The 17,037-nt window shown below is 52.0% G+C and overlaps 5 protein-coding genes across 5 annotated transcripts; 3 read left to right on the forward strand and 2 right to left on the reverse strand.

The window, feature by feature from the left end:
- Nucleotides 1-247: 247 nt before the first annotated feature.
- Nucleotides 248-2,787, reverse strand: MIND_00426400 (uncharacterized protein; the record flags this gene model as incomplete). The annotated part of the gene is made up of 9 exons (XM_037361079.1): nt 248-502; nt 555-890; nt 934-983; nt 1,028-1,175; nt 1,223-1,411; nt 1,463-1,624; nt 1,678-2,267; nt 2,319-2,427; nt 2,470-2,787. The coding sequence occupies 9 exons, from the start codon at nt 2,785-2,787 to the stop codon at nt 248-250; spliced, it is 2,157 nt and encodes a 718-aa protein (XP_037221371.1).
- Nucleotides 2,786-7,545, forward strand: MIND_00426500 (uncharacterized protein; the record flags this gene model as incomplete). Its single annotated transcript, XM_037361080.1, has 21 exons — nt 2,786-2,933; nt 2,986-3,158; nt 3,204-3,375; nt 3,432-3,557; nt 3,607-4,100; nt 4,150-4,179; nt 4,226-4,583; nt 4,654-4,857; nt 4,906-5,063; nt 5,111-5,183; nt 5,235-5,366; nt 5,413-5,474; nt 5,522-5,732; nt 5,788-5,943; nt 5,991-6,138; nt 6,187-6,349; nt 6,398-6,711; nt 6,760-7,028; nt 7,077-7,166; nt 7,215-7,344; nt 7,392-7,545. The coding sequence occupies 21 exons, from the start codon at nt 2,786-2,788 to the stop codon at nt 7,543-7,545; spliced, it is 3,765 nt and encodes a 1,254-aa protein (XP_037221372.1).
- A 429-nt stretch (nt 7,546-7,974) lies between these two features.
- MIND_00426600 (Triacylglycerol lipase) lies at nt 7,975-8,565 on the forward strand (the record flags this gene model as incomplete). The annotated part of the gene is made up of 1 exon (XM_037361081.1): nt 7,975-8,565. One exon carries the CDS (start codon nt 7,975-7,977, stop codon nt 8,563-8,565), a length of 591 nt encoding a protein of 196 aa, XP_037221373.1.
- A 739-nt stretch (nt 8,566-9,304) lies between these two features.
- Nucleotides 9,305-10,575, reverse strand: MIND_00426700 (Dna methyltransferase; the record flags this gene model as incomplete). Its single annotated transcript, XM_037361082.1, has 5 exons — nt 10,536-10,575; nt 10,367-10,488; nt 10,090-10,317; nt 9,628-10,044; nt 9,305-9,580 (listed from the first exon to the last, which is right to left on the reverse strand). The coding sequence occupies exons 1-5, from the start codon at nt 10,564-10,566 to the stop codon at nt 9,305-9,307; spliced, it is 1,074 nt and encodes a 357-aa protein (XP_037221374.1). The 5' UTR covers nt 10,567-10,575.
- Nucleotides 10,576-12,153: 1,578 nt separating this feature from the next.
- On the forward strand, nt 12,154-13,580 carry MIND_00426800 (uncharacterized protein; the record flags this gene model as incomplete). Its single annotated transcript, XM_037361083.1, has 5 exons — nt 12,154-12,189; nt 12,233-12,278; nt 12,326-12,466; nt 12,511-12,654; nt 12,703-13,580. The coding sequence occupies 5 exons, from the start codon at nt 12,154-12,156 to the stop codon at nt 13,578-13,580; spliced, it is 1,245 nt and encodes a 414-aa protein (XP_037221375.1).
- Between the last annotated feature and the right edge of the window lie 3,457 nt (nt 13,581-17,037).

The following is a 17,037-nucleotide window of genomic DNA, read 5'->3' on the forward strand; positions in this document are numbered from 1 at the left end:
CTCGTGTGCGCCACGGAAGCATAAATATTGGCCAGCCTGCGGCGCAGACAAAGAGGCTTGTAAGAAGGGACGACTTATGAGGAGACCATGTTTCGGATGTGACAAGTCATCAAAGACATTGAAGACAGTCAAAAGATATTCGAATCTAACCTTCACTTCCTCCCTACTCAATAGTGGTACAGTCCAAGTACATATATGAAAGCGATACAAAAGCAAGAAATCAAAGCAATAACAGTCCGCTGAAATCCTAGTTCCAGTTGCCGCCCCACCACCGTTTTATCCTTTCGCCTCCAAACTCCTCGTATTCCGCCAGGCTTATGGCGCTTTGTGAAAAGTCCGGCTGCTGGGAAAACCTGGCCATCCCTCGCCATGCGTCAGAACTAACATCTTTGGCGCTAAATATTTGAATCGGCATCTCTGGAGGTAGAATTGGTCGCAAGGCAGTTTGCAACCGAGGCACAAGACCAGTGAATTGTGCTGGCCCACCAGTCAGGAAGACATTCTAGTTCCATGAACAGTCAGGATGGTGTGTGGTGAGGGTTATAAAATTGTACCTTGACAAGCTTTCCTTTCTCTTCGTCGCTAAATCGAGCAAGGATATTCTGGATGACTTCTCCCAGTCCAGCGGAGTCGACACCAGCCATACCTGGGGAAAAGTAGGTCTCGCAAACTCGCCAGCGCTCCGTGTTCAGATGAACTCTACAGGAGCCCGGAACATCGCCTTCCTCGTAGACTGGCCGGAGGGTGGAGATGAGTTCGGAACGCTTTGAGGTAATTGACGCATGTGTGTGGTGGAGCGTGAATGTGGGGTCATGAGTGAGGAGTTTCGATTCGACCATTTGTAATTGTAACATATCCTCTTCTTCGTCGTCCGAAGGAGCAGCTATGTTCTGCATGGAATTAGTATCATTCAAATTAGCAGGTTCAACGTACGATCTTCCGATAAATGGCCCAGTCTGCATCGTTTGCTCCGAAGGTGTCCTCTGTAGTCGGTTAGTGTCATGGATTAACGTAATTGGACATTAACCTCCTCCAGCTTTCCGTTTCTTCTTTGGCATCCGCTCATCAGCCGCTAGACTAGCGATATTTTTCATGCGTGCTTGAGCAGCGGCACTTTTCCTGTCACTGAGAGCCGCTTTTCTGCGCTCTCTATCTTTGATTTTCGTCATCAAGTTCTAGACCAAAGGTTAATGGCTGTTTCGGATATGAGGTAGTAACGAACTTCTTGCTCTGTGCGCATTTTGCGTACCCATCTGTCCAGATCGTCTTGTCGCTCCTCCTCCTCCATTCTATCAACCCGCTCACGTTCTTCGCGCTCCTTTTCCTTCTCCTTTCTGGCTCGAGCTCGAGCTTCCGATCCAGCCTTCAAGAGTTTTTGCTTCTTTTTTTCTTTCAGACCCTCTTCGTCCAGCTGAAAAAAGAACATTATAAAATTGACAACACGCTCATAAGGCAACCTCACCTGATCATCTGGAACGTCTAGTAGAGGATACGTGGGCTCTTCAATCTCTTCTACTTCCCCGACTGCTTCCTTTCTGCGAGCTTTCTTCACATCGTTCTCGAGTTTCTTGATTGCTTCGTCCAGGGCCGCATCGTCATCGAAGCCCTCTGTTTGTAATTTGTACTGTTGAAATATCATTTACGGGCATTGAAAGAAAAAAGAGAAAAAAATCATACCGCCCATTCCCTTTTGGTATCGTCTGCCTTACCCTCACGCAGATTCACAAGATACTCAAGGTCGTTCTCCTTCTGCGCCAACTTCTCCGTGCGCATCTTCGCAGCCATCTCCTGCAACTTTTTCCCTTGCTCTCGCCTCCGCTCTGCGGCTTTCTCCAACTCTTCCGGCGACTTTTCTTCGGTCAGATGTAGGGCGAAAGGGAACTGAATAATTCGGTCTGCCCGTTGGAGGGCTGTGATGGAATTGAGCGAGCGGATCAACGCAGGGTAATCCGGCGCGAACTCGCAGAAGGTGTGTAACATCCACTGGGATTGCGAGGGAGTTACTCGGGTTGGAAAGTTGTTGTATTTCAGTTGTATCAGTTTGAGGAGGTAGTCTGCGGACTGAGACGCGCCCCATGGGATACGTTTGGCGTGGCTTAAGATTCCTTTGCCTCCAAGAACGGGAATGACCGACGTAGACGCGTTGTTGAATGAAAGGACCAGGCCGTCTTGATTGAGCCCGTTGTTGTGGTAGAAGGACATGACCGCATCAACACAGTAGGTAACAGACTGCGCTCGGTATTGCTCAAAAAGCAGTTCTGAGGTTACTGAGGGCGTATTAACCCCGATGAGAAATATAACGCGAGGAGTTAACTTACATGACCGAGAATGTATGGGGGAGCAGAGACGCTCAGACATTATAATCGGGTGGTCCACTGTGGCCGTATTAACGCCGAGTTGAATGAAGACACAGTCTAATGCGTTTTCCTGCGTCGTTTAGACCATATGCAGGAGAACATAACGACCCACCAAAGCATCAGAATTGAGCAGTATGTCACCCTCCCATGGTGTCCTTGCCTGAATCTTTGCCCCACCCTCAACATCTACTCCGTCTCCAAAGAGTAAAAGAGGCTTGTTCGTTCGACGTTCTTTATATTTTGCTATTACATTCAGGGTTGAGCGAGGGTTTGGCGAGGTACAGAAGCCATATCGCAGCGTTGTCGCGCCATTGTCAATGGCTATCGGGGTCTGTGCATCGCGGTAGTCGTCGTAGGAGTCAGGAGCAGGTAGAGTTGGCGGTGAGGGTGAAGGGACGCGTGTAATGAATGGCTCAGAGTCGACGTCCATGTCGTCACAGCGTGACATGGATGACTTCAACCACCAGGTCGCCATAAAGCTTTCCCGAGCCCTCAACACACTAAATCCCAACGACTTGCTTGCTCAAAGAGTAGCGGACATTGCAAAGAGCAATTCTGTTGCTGACTTTATTACAGGTGGGCAGTTCTGAACCACGACCTGGCAGGTAGCTCACTCACCTTATCATAGCCGCTCGCAGCTTTGGGAAATTCGAGGATTCCTTTCTTAGTGAACTCCACGGAGAAATTATCCTGCATGAAAAGGGTATCGCCCCCAAACCCGTCGAGGGAATAACCGTGCATGACTCGGATGTTCTTGAGCCACCTCCAGCTCGACCAGGTGGACTTATGAGGCCAGATACAGTGCGTGCATCGTCCCAAAGTGATATTTGCTCTAACTTTATTCAGCGGCACACCTTCAAGCAACCTGCAAAACCACTCGAGCCACCAACTCCTCGCGCGTCTATCCTTGGTCTCGACCGACTTGCTCAAGAAAAACGTGCAGCTGCAGCTGATGGTAACTCGGAAGGGAGCCGCAAGCGGCCCCGTCTCGATAATGGCCCGGAGCCTGTTTTCAAAAGTGCGTCAAGCAAGCACTGTTCCAATTTAACAAATTTAGTCTCATGGGTTATATAGTTCCCAATCTGCCGATTCGCAACGATAATCAGCGTCAACGAGGACCAGAAACACCTTCTCATTCTGGAGGCTTATCAGACACGGCACGAAAACGACTGAATGAACACAGGCGAGAGAAACAGCGAGGTACGGTAAATGTTAAAATCAAAAGTAACCTAATAGTTCATCAATGTAGAGGGTATAACTGCTGCCAACGAACGCAGAGAAGACGCCCAGAAAGGACTTGGAGACTTCCAGAGACGGTCAAATCGTGACCGAGATCGAGGCTGGGGTCGACGACAGTCTGAAAATTGGCAACAACAACCACAAAATCGTGGATGGGACTCCACACCTCGTTCTGTGCGGGGAAATGGTGATGCACCAAGTGTTCGCGTTCCAAATGTTGGCTGGGATTCCACACCACGTCGTTCAGGGGATGATGGGTCAGGCTGGGGTAGTGCAGCCAATCGACGTTGGGATGCAACACCGCGAAATGTTCGCGAAGGAAGTCCCGACAATGCTATTGGGCTAGATGCACGCGAATGGGAGGAGGAGCAAATCCGACTGGACCGCGACTGGTATTCTGGTGCTGAGGAGGGTGGGATTGCTGGAGACGAGGAGCACAATCCTTTGGCCCAATATGAGGATCTGAGTGCGTTGAAGAATGCAGAGATTGCCACCAAACAAGTGGTGAGCTTAAATAGCACGATTGGTTCATGCAAGCTTAACCCTTCTCCAGAAACGAATATCTGCAAAACAAGCGCAATATGTTGGTCCCCCTCATTGTATTTACCAATAATCTCACCAATCGTTAGAATGCGGACAACGACCTTTGGGAGGCCAATCGTATGGTTACCTCTGGCATTGCCACCCGGAAGGGTGTCGACGAAGATTTTGAGGACGAATCTGAATCTACTGTGCATGTGATGGTACACGACATCAAGCCACCATTCCTCGATGGCCGTACCGTTTACACCAAGCAACTTGCGCCAATTAACCCTATCCGCGACCCGACCAGTGATCTAGCTGTCTTTTCTCGCAAAGGCAGTGCGCTGGTCAAAGAAAAGCGGGAACAAGCCGAACGAGCAAAGGCGGCCGCCAAAATTGCTGCGATTGGTGGGACAGCACTGGGAAATATTATGGGTGTTAAGGACGAGGAGGCGGAGGCTGTTGGTGAGTCAATCCTTACCAGATCTTTCGGAGTCTGGACATTCACGAAGTTTTCTTTGTTTTTTACCTTCAGCGGAAGAGGAACGGAAGGAGCAAGAGGCAAAAGCAAATGGCGAGAGCGTCAGCTACCGTGGCGAATCAAAGTTCGCCAGTCATTTGAAGGCGTCTTCCGGCATTAGCTCCTTCGCCAAAACTCGTACTTTGAAGGAACAACGGGAGTATCTTCCCGCATTTGCCAGTCGCGAGGAGCTACTGAAATGCATCCGGGAAAACCAAGGTGTGTCTGTTTTGTCCTCCAGAAAAATAGGGTCTAATGAGTCAACAGTGGTTGTTGTCATCGGCGAGACTGGCTCGGGTAAAACGACCCAGTTATCCCAGTTCTTATACGAGGACGGATATTGCCAATACGGTTTAGTTGGATGCACTCAACCTAGACGTGTTGCAGCTATGTCTGTTGCGAAGCGGGTGAGTGAAGAGATGGAGGTATGTCCATCATACGACTATCTAATTTGGTTGCTAACTCTGGCTAGTGCAAATTGGGTACTACTGTGGGTTACGCAATTCGTTTCGAAGACTGCACAACAGCAGAGACGAAGATCAAATGTTGGTTGATTTTTCGTGTTGTGCCATCTGATCTGATGATTCTGATCGCAGACATGACCGATGGTGTACTTCTTCGCGAGTCTCTCAATGAAGGCGACCTCGACCGATACAGCGTCATCATCCTCGACGAGGCACACGAGCGATCCTTGAACACAGATGTTTTAATGGGCTTGCTTCGTAAAAGTGCGGTATCACATGCCCAATCTTGTCGCTCTAACTTGCTCTCAAGTTCTGTCCCGACGACGAGATCTCAAACTCATTGTCACATCTGCTACGATGAATGCAGAAAAGGTCATCTCGCTGAACCATCCATTTTCTCGTCGCTGAAACAAATGCAGTTCTCTGACTTTTATGGGAAGGCGCCTTGTTTTACAATTCCCGGACGAACATTCCCCGTGGAGTTGTTCCATTCTAAGTCGCCTTGCGAGGACTATGTCGACAGTGCCGTCAAACAAGTTCTCCAAATCCACCTGTCCAATCCCCCAGGCGATATTCTCGTGTTCATGACCGGACAAGAGGATATCGAGATCACGTGTCAAGTCGTGAACGGTAACCACCTTCCCCTCCCTTTTGGACCTGGATATTATACTGACTCCGGTTGCAGAACGTCTGTCGCAAATGAAGGAACCTATTCCGCTGGCGGTCCTGCCCATCTACTCTCAGATGCCGGCAGATCTTCAAGCCAAGATTTTTGACCCGACACCGGATGGACGAAGAAAAGTTATCGTCGCAACCAACATTGCCGAGACTTCGTTAACAGGCATGGAGCACATCCACTTACTTTCAGTTTCTCATATTTACTTTTAGTCGACGGTATCCTCTATGTCGTCGATGCGGGTTATTCAAAACTCAAGGTGTACAACCCGAAAGTGGGTATGGATGCCCTGCAGATCACACCCATTAGCCAGGCCAATGCCAATCAGCGCAAAGGACGTGCAGGGCGGACGGGTCCGGGGTTCGTATGGTTTTCATTTTTTCAGATGGACGTTGATGGTAGCTTTAGATATTGTTATCGGTTATACACCGAGATGGCTTTCATGCATGAGCTGTTTGAGAGCACGATTCCCGAGATTCAGCGGACGAACTTGGCCAATACTGTACTCCTTCTCAAAGGCCTTGGTGTCAAGAACTTATTAGAGTTTGACTTCATGGACCCGCCACCCCAGGTAAGCTGTTTCATCGGCTTGCCACGATTACTGACGCAGTTTTGGTAGTCCAATATCTTGAACTCCATGTACCAACTATGGGTACTCGGCGCCCTCGACAATGTTGGCGACCTGACACCTGTGGGCCGGAAGATGAACGACTTTCCGATGGACCCTTCCATGGCCAAGATGCTCATTGCTTCTGTGGAGTACCAATGCTCTGCGGAAATGCTGACCATCGTCTCGATGCTGTCTGTTCCCAGTGTGTTCTATCGACCTAAGGAGCGAATGGAGGAGGCCGATGCTGCGCGCGAGAAGTTCAATGTTCCCGAGAGCGATCATCTCACCTTGTTGAACGTGTTCAATCAGTGGAAGAGCCATGGGTGCGTTGTTTGTCATACTGAGAGGACCTGCTTATTTAGTTGATATAGGTACCGAGACGAGTGGTCTATGCGCCACTTCCTGCACCCAAAGCTTTTGCGCAAGGCGCGGGAAGTCCGGACCCAGCTGGAGGACATTATGAACTTCCAAAAGATGGCGTTGATCTCGGCTGGGACGGATTTTGATGTCCTGCGCAAGGCGATTGCGGCTGGCTATTTCCATCAAGCGGCACGGGCGAAAGGCATTGGCGAGTTTGTCAACATCCGGTCTGGATTACCGTGTCATCTCCATCCTACAAGCGCGCTGTATGGGCTTGGTTGTAAGTTTGGGGCGTCTCGTTGTCTGTCGATGTGCTAATATAATCTAGACACACCACCATATGTCGTATACCACGAGCTCATCCTAACATCAAAGGAGTACATGACGCAGGTAACCTCGATTGACCCATACTGGCTAGGTTCGTTTGACTGATACCGTCCCTTGCCTTTTTACTGATGTGCTCCAGCTGAACTTGGCTCTGTATTCTACTCCGTCAAAGAGAAGAACTTCGACGAGCGGGGAAACCGGCGTCATGCAGACCGCGAGTTCTCGCGCAGAGCCGAGCTCGAAACTGAAATGGCGCGGCAGCGGCAAGAGTGCGCACCTGCTCTTGCTTTCGTGATTCGTTGCTTATAGTTTCCAGGAATGCTCGCAAGGAGGCGGAAGCTATTGAGGCAGCTGTCCAAGCAAGCAGCAGCCGCTCGCAGATCATCGTCCCCGGGACACCAAGACATACCGGCATCGGCGCTGGACAACGCGTGACGCAAACGCCGCGAAGGAAACTGGGTGGATTCTGAAGCACCTTTATATAACCAAGGCACACAAAATAGAAACCTATTACGTGCCTTTTTTTCCTTGAAACAAACCATGTTTTTGCACTCGCGGCGAGCTTATATACGGAGGATTGACAAGGGAAATATGTCACAGCGATGGAGCATGGCATGGGAAGGCCTTTGACTTGTCCGAACGCGCTTGAACGCGTTCAAAGGCGAGGCGCGTCAATCTGTTGCTAACCACGTGCAATTACCCTCCCCATCAAATTGCCTGATCCATTCTTGTTGGTGTCGCATCTCCGCTGTTGGCGTGTGCCGTGGGCATGCTGTCATCCTCTCGGCATTGCACCAAGCCTGCTTATCGAGCACATCACGACAAGTACATTCTGGCTGGCTGGAACGGTCACTGGCACTTGTCGTTACCTCTAGAACTTGACCCTCCTACTTACGACCATGACAGACTCGACGACATCTAGTAAAATCTCCATAACCATCAACTTCGTTCCTCCCTCCACCGCAGACTCCGACCCCGCATTAGTAACACGTGTAACCGAAATTATCAACGCAGCATACGCAACGGAAGCAGACTTATTCATCGAAGGCTACCGCCGCGTCGACGAGGAGGGTGTACGCCAGATTATTCGCGCGGGGGAGCTCATCGTTGCGTACGGGGAGAATTCTCTGCCTGTTGGCTGTATCCGCCTATCGCACGTGCCCAAGGTCTCGGAAAGCGACATCGACGCATACGAGCTGGGTTACTTGTCGGCCGACCCATCGATGAGAGGCGCAGGAATCGGCAAGGTGCTTGTTACCTTCGTAGAAGGGCACTGTCGGCGCAAGGGAATGCAGGAGATGCAACTAGCGCTGCTGGTCCCGCTGTGGTTTGGCGAGGGTGGGCATCCCTTCAAGAAACGCTTACACGAGTGGTATCTGCGATTAGGCTACCGGGTAGTGAGGGCGGAGTCCCTCACAAAGAGTTACCCAGCTCTGGCGGCGCAGTTGAGGGGCGAATGTGAATATAAAACTTATAGGAAGACATTGTAATCCGCCTTCAAGTTGGATGTTGCAAATAAGTCTTTTATTTGAACACAATAAATAGTGGGTTCAAGACAATGCTATGTCAACTTCTCGCTGTTTCCTTCAACTGCATGATCATCTGAGCATGATCTGAGGGATCCAGTTCAAACGTTTACGGGACGCGGCTGGCTAAAGGAGAAGACGGATGGCATTTATGGAAACACTATTGGGGTTCAGTATTTCGAGAACACTAACATTGACCCTGAATACTAACCTTGACCAACTGCTCCATGTCTGTGACCGCTCACCGACGTTTGAGGCACGAGCGCAGCGGCAACGGCCCCTCCCGCATCACAGCATGGCAACGAGCCACCGGAGGAGGTATTGGTGTGCGTTTACGACGGAGCGGGATGTACGAGTTTTCGACCTTCACGTCAAGCGCTAACTGCGACAACAGGGCGGCGAAGGTGGGGAGGTGGGTCATGCATTCATCGCGTTCGGGCATAGCGGGGTAGGTAACGACTCTCGTGTTATAGTAGATGAGGTTGTCGTCGTTGAGACCGCGGTAAGTAGGCATGACTGATGATTTGAGTGGTTTGTATGTGTGGATGATGGTGGTTTGGGTGAGAAAGGGTGTCCAAGAGGTGGGTGGATTTTATAGACGAATAGGTATGTCTCGCGGATGCATTGCGGCTTGTATCTCAGCATTGCCATCACACCCCAGACTTGCCCCCACAGCCGCGGAGGTTTAAGACACCCCTATGTCTCATCGCGCGGGATCAGCATCCGATTCGTCGAGGAGATAGCTGATGAGTTCTTGAACCACACGAACATTGACGCTGTTGCCGATCAGGCGATACTTGGTCTTGCGCGAGATCGTTGACGGCCAAACAAACTTGGGCGGAGTATGAAGAGGAGAGAACGCAAAGAGACGGAGTAATTCGTTGGGGGAAAAGTATCTCAGTCGAAGTGGATCAAGTGTTCGAACAGTTTCGTTATGGGTAGACTTTTGTGCGAGGAATGCGTCGAATACGGTCGTTGTCTGCAATGAAAATCAGAACGAATCAGGACACCAAAAGAGCCGCATACATCGAGTTCTTCGTTCAATTGTAATATAGAGCCAGCCCTTTCGACAAGTTGTGTGTAGCCCCGAGTAAAGCAGCACGTCCGCTGAGAAGAGGGGAGGACAATGTCAAATAGCCTCCCCCACTTGAGTAAGACCTTGTCGGGAATAGCACAGTCCTCATCGATTTCTCCGTCCAGATACTCTCGAATTTCGCCCACATCCACCCAAGGCTCCTCTTGCCCTCGACCAGGGATGAAGCGCAATGGCTTTGATCCAAATTGATTCGAATGGCTAAAAGCGTATGGTGATCGTTTGGCTAGTAGATAGTATCTGAGACGGGAGTTGGGAATGCCGAATTGTAAGGGGGTCAAAAGGAATTCGGCTGTTGTATAGCCCAGTTGCTGCAGGGTGGAGACGAGCACCTGACGCGTAGTGGAGGTCTGTAATCTGTCAGGCATGTAGACAGAATGGTGAGGGATTCTCACCTCGAACCCAGCAACGTTTTCGACCAGGAAATGTGTCGGATGCGCGTTCCGAGTGGCCAGTTCCGGAAGAATGTTTCTCACAAGATGCAAGAACGACTGCGCTCGTGGGTCGAGCTCCCCCTTTGCTTGTGGGTTGAGGACAGTATACGGTTGGCATGCGGGAGAAAGAAGCCATAAAGAGGCATTCAGTGAAGCAAGGTAGTCCGCAGACAGAGTCGATATGTCTGTCTGCATCGTTTTAAGTGAGCTCAAGATGCCATGCTATAAGATCACTCACCTTGCGGGCAATTCCAAGCCCGAAGTTGGCTGAGTACACCTCGCAGGCAGTCCTATCCCAATCGAATGCATGAACAACATTCGCGTCGACTTTACTCCGCTCCAGCGCTAGGTGAAGCCCACCTGAGAAGATTGAGTGTGTATTCTGGGAAGAAGCGGATATACCCGACCTATTCCACTGTAAAATTCGAGTCCTCTCATGAGAACATAGTGGTATCAGTTCATGATATGATTGTCGTCACATCAACATTTCCGAGACTCAAGTTGCTCAAAACTGTCATGGTTTCCTATTTGCGCAGTTGTGAAGCTCTCGTGGGGGGGATTCTTACAATGCTCAGGCTCTCGCTACCTTGCAACTCAAACGCGAAGACATGTGTTGCTGCTATAATCCGTCGCGAAATATGGCATGAGAAATTCATACTCCCTTGACCTCCTACTCTCATCTCTATTGCCCTGTTTTCCATGATTCTGCCGGGCCGCGCCGTCTTCAAGCGTCAAATAGTTCAAGGACTTCTTTCAGCAAAAAACCAGGTCCAGCCGTGCGGTATAGACCTCTCGCTGAAACGCGTCCTGGCGTGGACATCCGCTGGTGTCGTCGATTTTGACAACAAGCACCGAAAGACTGCGATTACGAGGGAGATTCCGTTTGAGCAAGCCCTCGACTCATCGGAGTTGCGCGTCCACCTTGTCCCCGGTGCATATCTCGTCGAGTTCAACGAAACCATCGACGTGCCGTTGGATGTGATGGGCTCGCTCTTTGTCCGCAGCTCACTGTTCCGGTCCGGGGCACTGGTCACTGCGGGGGTCATGGATTCTGGGTACAAGGGAGCTATCGGCGAGTTCACGAGTTTGGAGATAGTTTCTTGGTGTCCTGATGACGTTGCTTTAGGCGGGATGTTACAAGTCGCAAACCCGCACGGTATTACGCTCTTCAAAGACGCAAAGCTTGCGCAGTTTGTATTTCACCAGATGAAGGAGAAGGTGCGCTCTCCTTTCTAAGCTTTAGCAGAGACCAACTTTTGATAATTTGAAGGTCGAGGGTTACTCTGGAGTATACCAAAACAAGGCCGCCATGTAGACTCTTTCCCGTGGATGTAATCACCGAGCTGCATGAAACATTTGTCGCCGTTGTCAGTGGGGCATATTGAATATCTCATTGACCGACCTCTCCAAGTGCCATGGCAAAAGCATTATCCTCAAGGCATGCGTCACAATGGTACTTCTTCCGGTGGTCGTCTTTCGCGTTGTGGGTGGGGCAGTAACGTGGACAATGCGGACCCACACCCGCTTGCCGTCCATGACCACCGTTCGGGGCGTCATCAACCGCCATACCAGCAAAAGAACGCGGCTGTAGTTACTAGTTTTATACGGTCGTTGTTTTTAATGAAGTTCACAAGAAATTGAAGCAACACGAAGAGTTTCTCACATCAACTTCTTCGTGTATTTCCAGTTTGTAGGATAAGACCAAATGAACTACAGCAACAGTTGAGTACTGGGCCAAAAGTACGCCTCGGTCCCAGTTGACGCCAAATTGAAATTTGAATGACCCGGAACTTGAACCAGAACAGTTGCATAATAATAATAATAATAATAATAGGCTTTAAGTTCGCTGGGTGAAGTCCACCTGAGAAAGCTATGATAACTCCCCACTCTCGAAGATGAGGAGAGTACTCATTGCCCACCGATTACGCTGTACTAGCAGAATTCAGGTGCTCATGGCAAATTCGAACACGATGGTTCAGCTTACTACTAGTATCGTCACATCAATATTTTTTGCTGTCCCCCACGATGGTCTCCGATGCTGACCGTCTACGCATCGCGATAGTGAGGCTACCACTCGTTGTGGAATAATGCTTACATATCCTAGGCTCTCACTGCATTGAAATACAAACCAAAAGACGTGTCTTGCGCGTGTAATGGGCCACCGACAAGCTGCCTCGTTTTCTGACTTCGGCTATAGCTTACGTTCTGCAACTGCGAACGGTCTTCCCGGCGTCCCAACCTGCTCCTCCAACATCGGATGGGTCGTGGCGGACACATGCATTGTCGCTGGAGAAAGAGATGGTCGACTTGAAGCAAAAGTATGACGCGGAGCGAATCAGTGAGTGGCAAATCGAGATAGAAAGCTTGCTCAATCCATTTCAGAGAGTGCTGGTATACTGTCTCAACCGTCCTCTTCAACAGAGCCACCAAGTAGCAATCCGTTAACAACCACTACCAAGAAAAGGCCGAAAAAGAAATCTCAGTCCGACAAGATGAATTCAGTTAGACCGAAGCTTGAAAGCATTCGTGAGTACTATCATTCTGGTAACTGGGACGCGTTTAATACGATTTCAGAGGTAGAAATAGCTACAATACCGGGTTCAGCATCGTTGTTCTCGAGCCTTTCCTCGTTCCAGCAGCTAACCACTTCTCTAAACGTCGACGAAACTACTCCGGCCCAACGGTCTCTGCTCTTGCGTACGACCCAACTTGTCATCTCAGGCATGGCCGACTTTCTCCAGCCGATTCTTACAAGCTCAACTTTGACTGTCGCCTCCCAATCCACAACGCTCCATCGTTTCTCTGATCTCATGTCCCAGTTGTTGTCGACTACCCTTCCTATTCTCATCCGTAGACCGACTACCGTCTCCACTCTAATGAACAAGCTGCTTGACTGTATGATATCGTCAATATTTACGCCAATAATCCAATCTTTCATTCCTCTCTGCGATCGTTTTCTGTCCGACCTCTTCCCCTTGAGGCCAACCGAGTCCATTCCAGCAGACCTCCGTCCCGCCGTGCTTCAACTCTTCCAAAGCTCGTTCACATCACTTGTTTCGACACCATCTGCATTCCAGCATAACCTTCGCAATTCCCTTGCGCTTACAACAGTGACCCAGCTGCAAACACTCTTTCCTGCCCCCGCTTCCGCCAAAACCCACATTAGTCGCGTCAGGAGTCTGGCGCGCAAAGACGCGGTCTCCTATCTCTGCACAACGCTACATCTTCTTTTCGCTTCCCCCGCTTGCTTCCCCGTGCCTGTAACAACTCCGGAGGAGGCACCAAACTCGTTTGAGCAGCGGATTACGGACGGTCTAACCAAGATCGTCCGCCAGTGTCGTGTGCCGGCGAATGAGGCGAATTCAGGCGCCGAAATTGTTGACGAAGTCGAGCATGGGATGGTCCTCGGCGTTCTGGAGGAGTATTGGAAGTATTCTTCTACTGTGCAATGACCTTTCTCGGCGCTTACAGTAGTCTGCTAAAAAACACGCCGTGACGTGGAATCGTGTTCCTGGAGACGACTCCTGCCTCAACGCTGTGATAGAGTCATGACGACACTTGCTTCAACTTGCGCAATTTCCCTGATTGAGCGTTCTAAGTCCACGGCAATTCTAACCACGCTCTGCTTCCCCTGACCTCGCTGACAGCGAAGCGCGCCAGTCGTGCGCCTACACGTAAAACACATCTTCCCAAAATCGTTGCTGTTCTCCCTGATCGTGACCAGGGACCATGCTTAACTGACTTGGAAGCTTCTCCCCGAGAATACCGTCGTCAGGAACTCACTAGCGAATCGGACTTGCTTCTCGACAAGCCCTTTGCGCTAGCTTCCAGGTGCCCGAAAGCGCTCGTGCCACTCAAGTTACAGCCCGATCTTCTTTCTCCATCGTACAATTCTAGCGCAATCGTTGTCAGTGAAGCTCACATCCGGGGAAGCGCAGTAAGTGGATTAGTTTGCCTCTGGCTTCGCGATGACCAGCGCATTCACAGGTTGTCCGCGTCGACGCGCTTGATGGAGTCGACTTCAGCGCATCACGATAGGCTGTGGCGATGAGACCAGAAGCTAACCGGGTCTACGAAGTGCCTCGCTACTAACATAAGTACTCAACATGCCAGCACCGTTGGACACGGGTGTACGCTCTTCCCCTGGCGCTGCGACCTCAGCGGCCCGCCGGCGGCGACATCCGCTCAATGCTATCTGAGCTCGGCGCACCTGCCAGTTAGCAGTTGTAACGGCAACTCAATTCCACTGCTCGGGCCTTCCCTTCTAGCTACCTTCTCGGGTATCCGACCACTATGCTCCCCTTTCCTTGCGCTAACGGAGGTGCGCCGCCAGACATGTCCGCTCCAATCGATTCGCCGCCGCCGCCGCCGCCACCCTCGCCTTTTGTGAATCCGCCGGCGCGCCCCGATTGCACAAAGCTTTCTGTCCAAAGTTCTGGCCATGAAGCGCTCATCTTGCGCTCAAGCGCAATTGCTGGCTAGTCAAATATACGGCCGCCGACTGACCTCGTCGTTCAATAAGTAACACAACAAGGATTACACTCAGCAAGCAAGCTAAACTAGGGATGTTTAAGTTGCTTTCATTGCAGTCCTTGCAGACCATCTGTTTAGCAAGGTTAACGTTATGCGCCGCTCCGAATGGTGGCGGCATCCTACGTACTTGCGGGCCGCCGCACGCCACGGGTTTCCCGCGGCTATGAGCGCCCTACCAGCCACACGACGGGTGCTACGAGCTCAAGTTGAAGTATGACTTTGCCCGTGCCATGATTGCACTGTCCTTTCTGCGGATTACTTGCCGCTTGGGTGTCATCTGTACCCTCTTGGGAAAATCTCCTCGGAATGCCGTAGCGACACACAGTGAACAACCGCAGATCGGGGGTGCTTCTCCAACACTCTAAATTCGACATCGGGCAACTTCAAGCTTAGAATTGCAGCCGTGCCGTCGTAAGAAGTAGCTAATTCTTACACTCAGGAGAAACGATGAATCAAGTACTCCAATCCGGGTACACCGTCCCAGCCACCCCGCAAGCCGAACTTCAGCACGTGCACTGCCCGCCGGGCTGGCATCGGATTTTCGTCGGACGCGCGCAATTCAGTGCCGGTCGCCGTTCGGCCGTAAGTAAGCGCACGCCGTCGGCCCGGCATGTGCGCGATGCGTACCGCGACGTCGGCTAAGTAATCTACACGAAACGCCCATGGGTGATGGTGATGCGGTGATGGCTCCCAAGGCCGCCAGCCCGGCACGCGAATCGGGGCGCGCGGATTGGCTGCGCGGACGGCGATGTTGGAGGGAGGTGACGGCAGCTGAGGGGCTGAAACGAACAGCAAGGCTGAATCAGGCTCAGCGGAGCCAAAAGGTAAGTACGTACTTACACGTACTTTACAGGTATTGCGGCTGGCCGCCGGGCCGCTCATCGGATGGATAGGTGCATTCGGCGAAGTCCTGGAGCATGACGCCAGCCTGACCGCATTATCAGCCTTTCGAGCGGTGTGTTCGTTCGTTTGTGTAGCCCGGCCGAAGCACTTCTTGCCCTCAGCCAAGGCGAACTCTCCAGCGGTTGTTCCCACGCGCGGCTAGCGGCTCGCGGGCATCAACCGTTCGACGACGTGACACTGCGCTAAGCGCTAAGCCACCATCGCTGTCGCCGTCGCCGTCGACGCTGCCTCCGTCCTTCCGCGCCGAGCCCGAGTCCGCGGGTGGCGCACGCGTGGGCACTCGCAACGGGTCGGCTCCACTCGGACGTTCGGCCGACGGCTGGTATGCACGTCTTCCTCCGGCCGACTGGCGATTGCTGGCTTGCTGGTGATCGCCCCCGGACGGAGCTGACCCCAGGCCCTTGCCCAAGCGCTGCTCCACTCCACCGCGTCTTCCCGCCCTGGCTCGCGATTTCTCCGGACTTCAGGCCGCGAAACGACTTGCGAAACTCTCCCTGCGAACGCCAAAACCAAACTGCCATACATATGCATGGCCATGGCCACGCGAGCGCCACTGACCGCATAACACATGCGCGCCTCCAGATCACCGCGTTTCTGATATGGACTGGCGCAGGGAGGACGAGCAGGGATCGATACGTATCGGCGGAGGTCGCCTCTTCAAGCCTGTGATTCCTTCGCTCTCAGTTGCTGCCTCACAGCCTGTTCCCTAGATTTGTTCTTTCACGGACTCATCACGCTTGGACCGTTGATTCCCTCCGTCGCTTTGCACCCGCGGCCGCAGCACATCGCGACTGCGACTCGCGATGGCGATGCTACTCCTGTGCCATGGATACGGCGTCGGCCGACGCGGCCGCGGCGGCGCATCACGGCCCGACGGAGCCATATCATATCTTGCCGGTCGTCGTCGTCAGGCAGATAATTCCGCGGAGGCGATAACGACGCCTGCAGCAAAGAGTCAGAGAACACAGGTAGATCAGGTCTTATTTTGGCGGCCTGCCAACTTGACTGCACTCGGACAGACGACATTCAGGCCCGCGGACACTGGGGCGGCCAGGACGAATACAGAGAATTAAATGGGAGAGATAGAGTTCGACTGACGCGTACGCAATTAAACTTTCAACTTCAACTCCATCTCTGACGGACACTGTACTCTATGACATGGGTCCGCGGAGACCTCAGGCTGTCGCTGCTGCCGCACACGTCCATCAGCAACTGCGCGCTAAACCGCGTCGGGCGGGCGGGGACATTCAGCCGCATTCAATGGTACACACTGCTGATCGTGATACGCCGTGTGCAGCCTGGGGCGGGACTAGTCCCAGTCGGGGCGGCTCCCTGGCAGGCGTCGGCGCCGCGGACCCCGATCGAGGGCGTTCTCCGCCGACCCGCCGACGAATTTTATCGTTCGTTCACTCGGGGAGCGTGACGGGGCGGCCGAATCCCGATGCGCTAGGCCGACTGGGGCAGCTGCAGCGC

The sequence above is a fragment of the Mycena indigotica genome (assembly GCF_014461135.1).
Source record: "Mycena indigotica strain 171206Taipei chromosome Unknown Mind.scaff0004, whole genome shotgun sequence".
NCBI lineage: Eukaryota > Fungi > Basidiomycota > Agaricomycetes > Agaricales > Mycenaceae > Mycena > Mycena indigotica.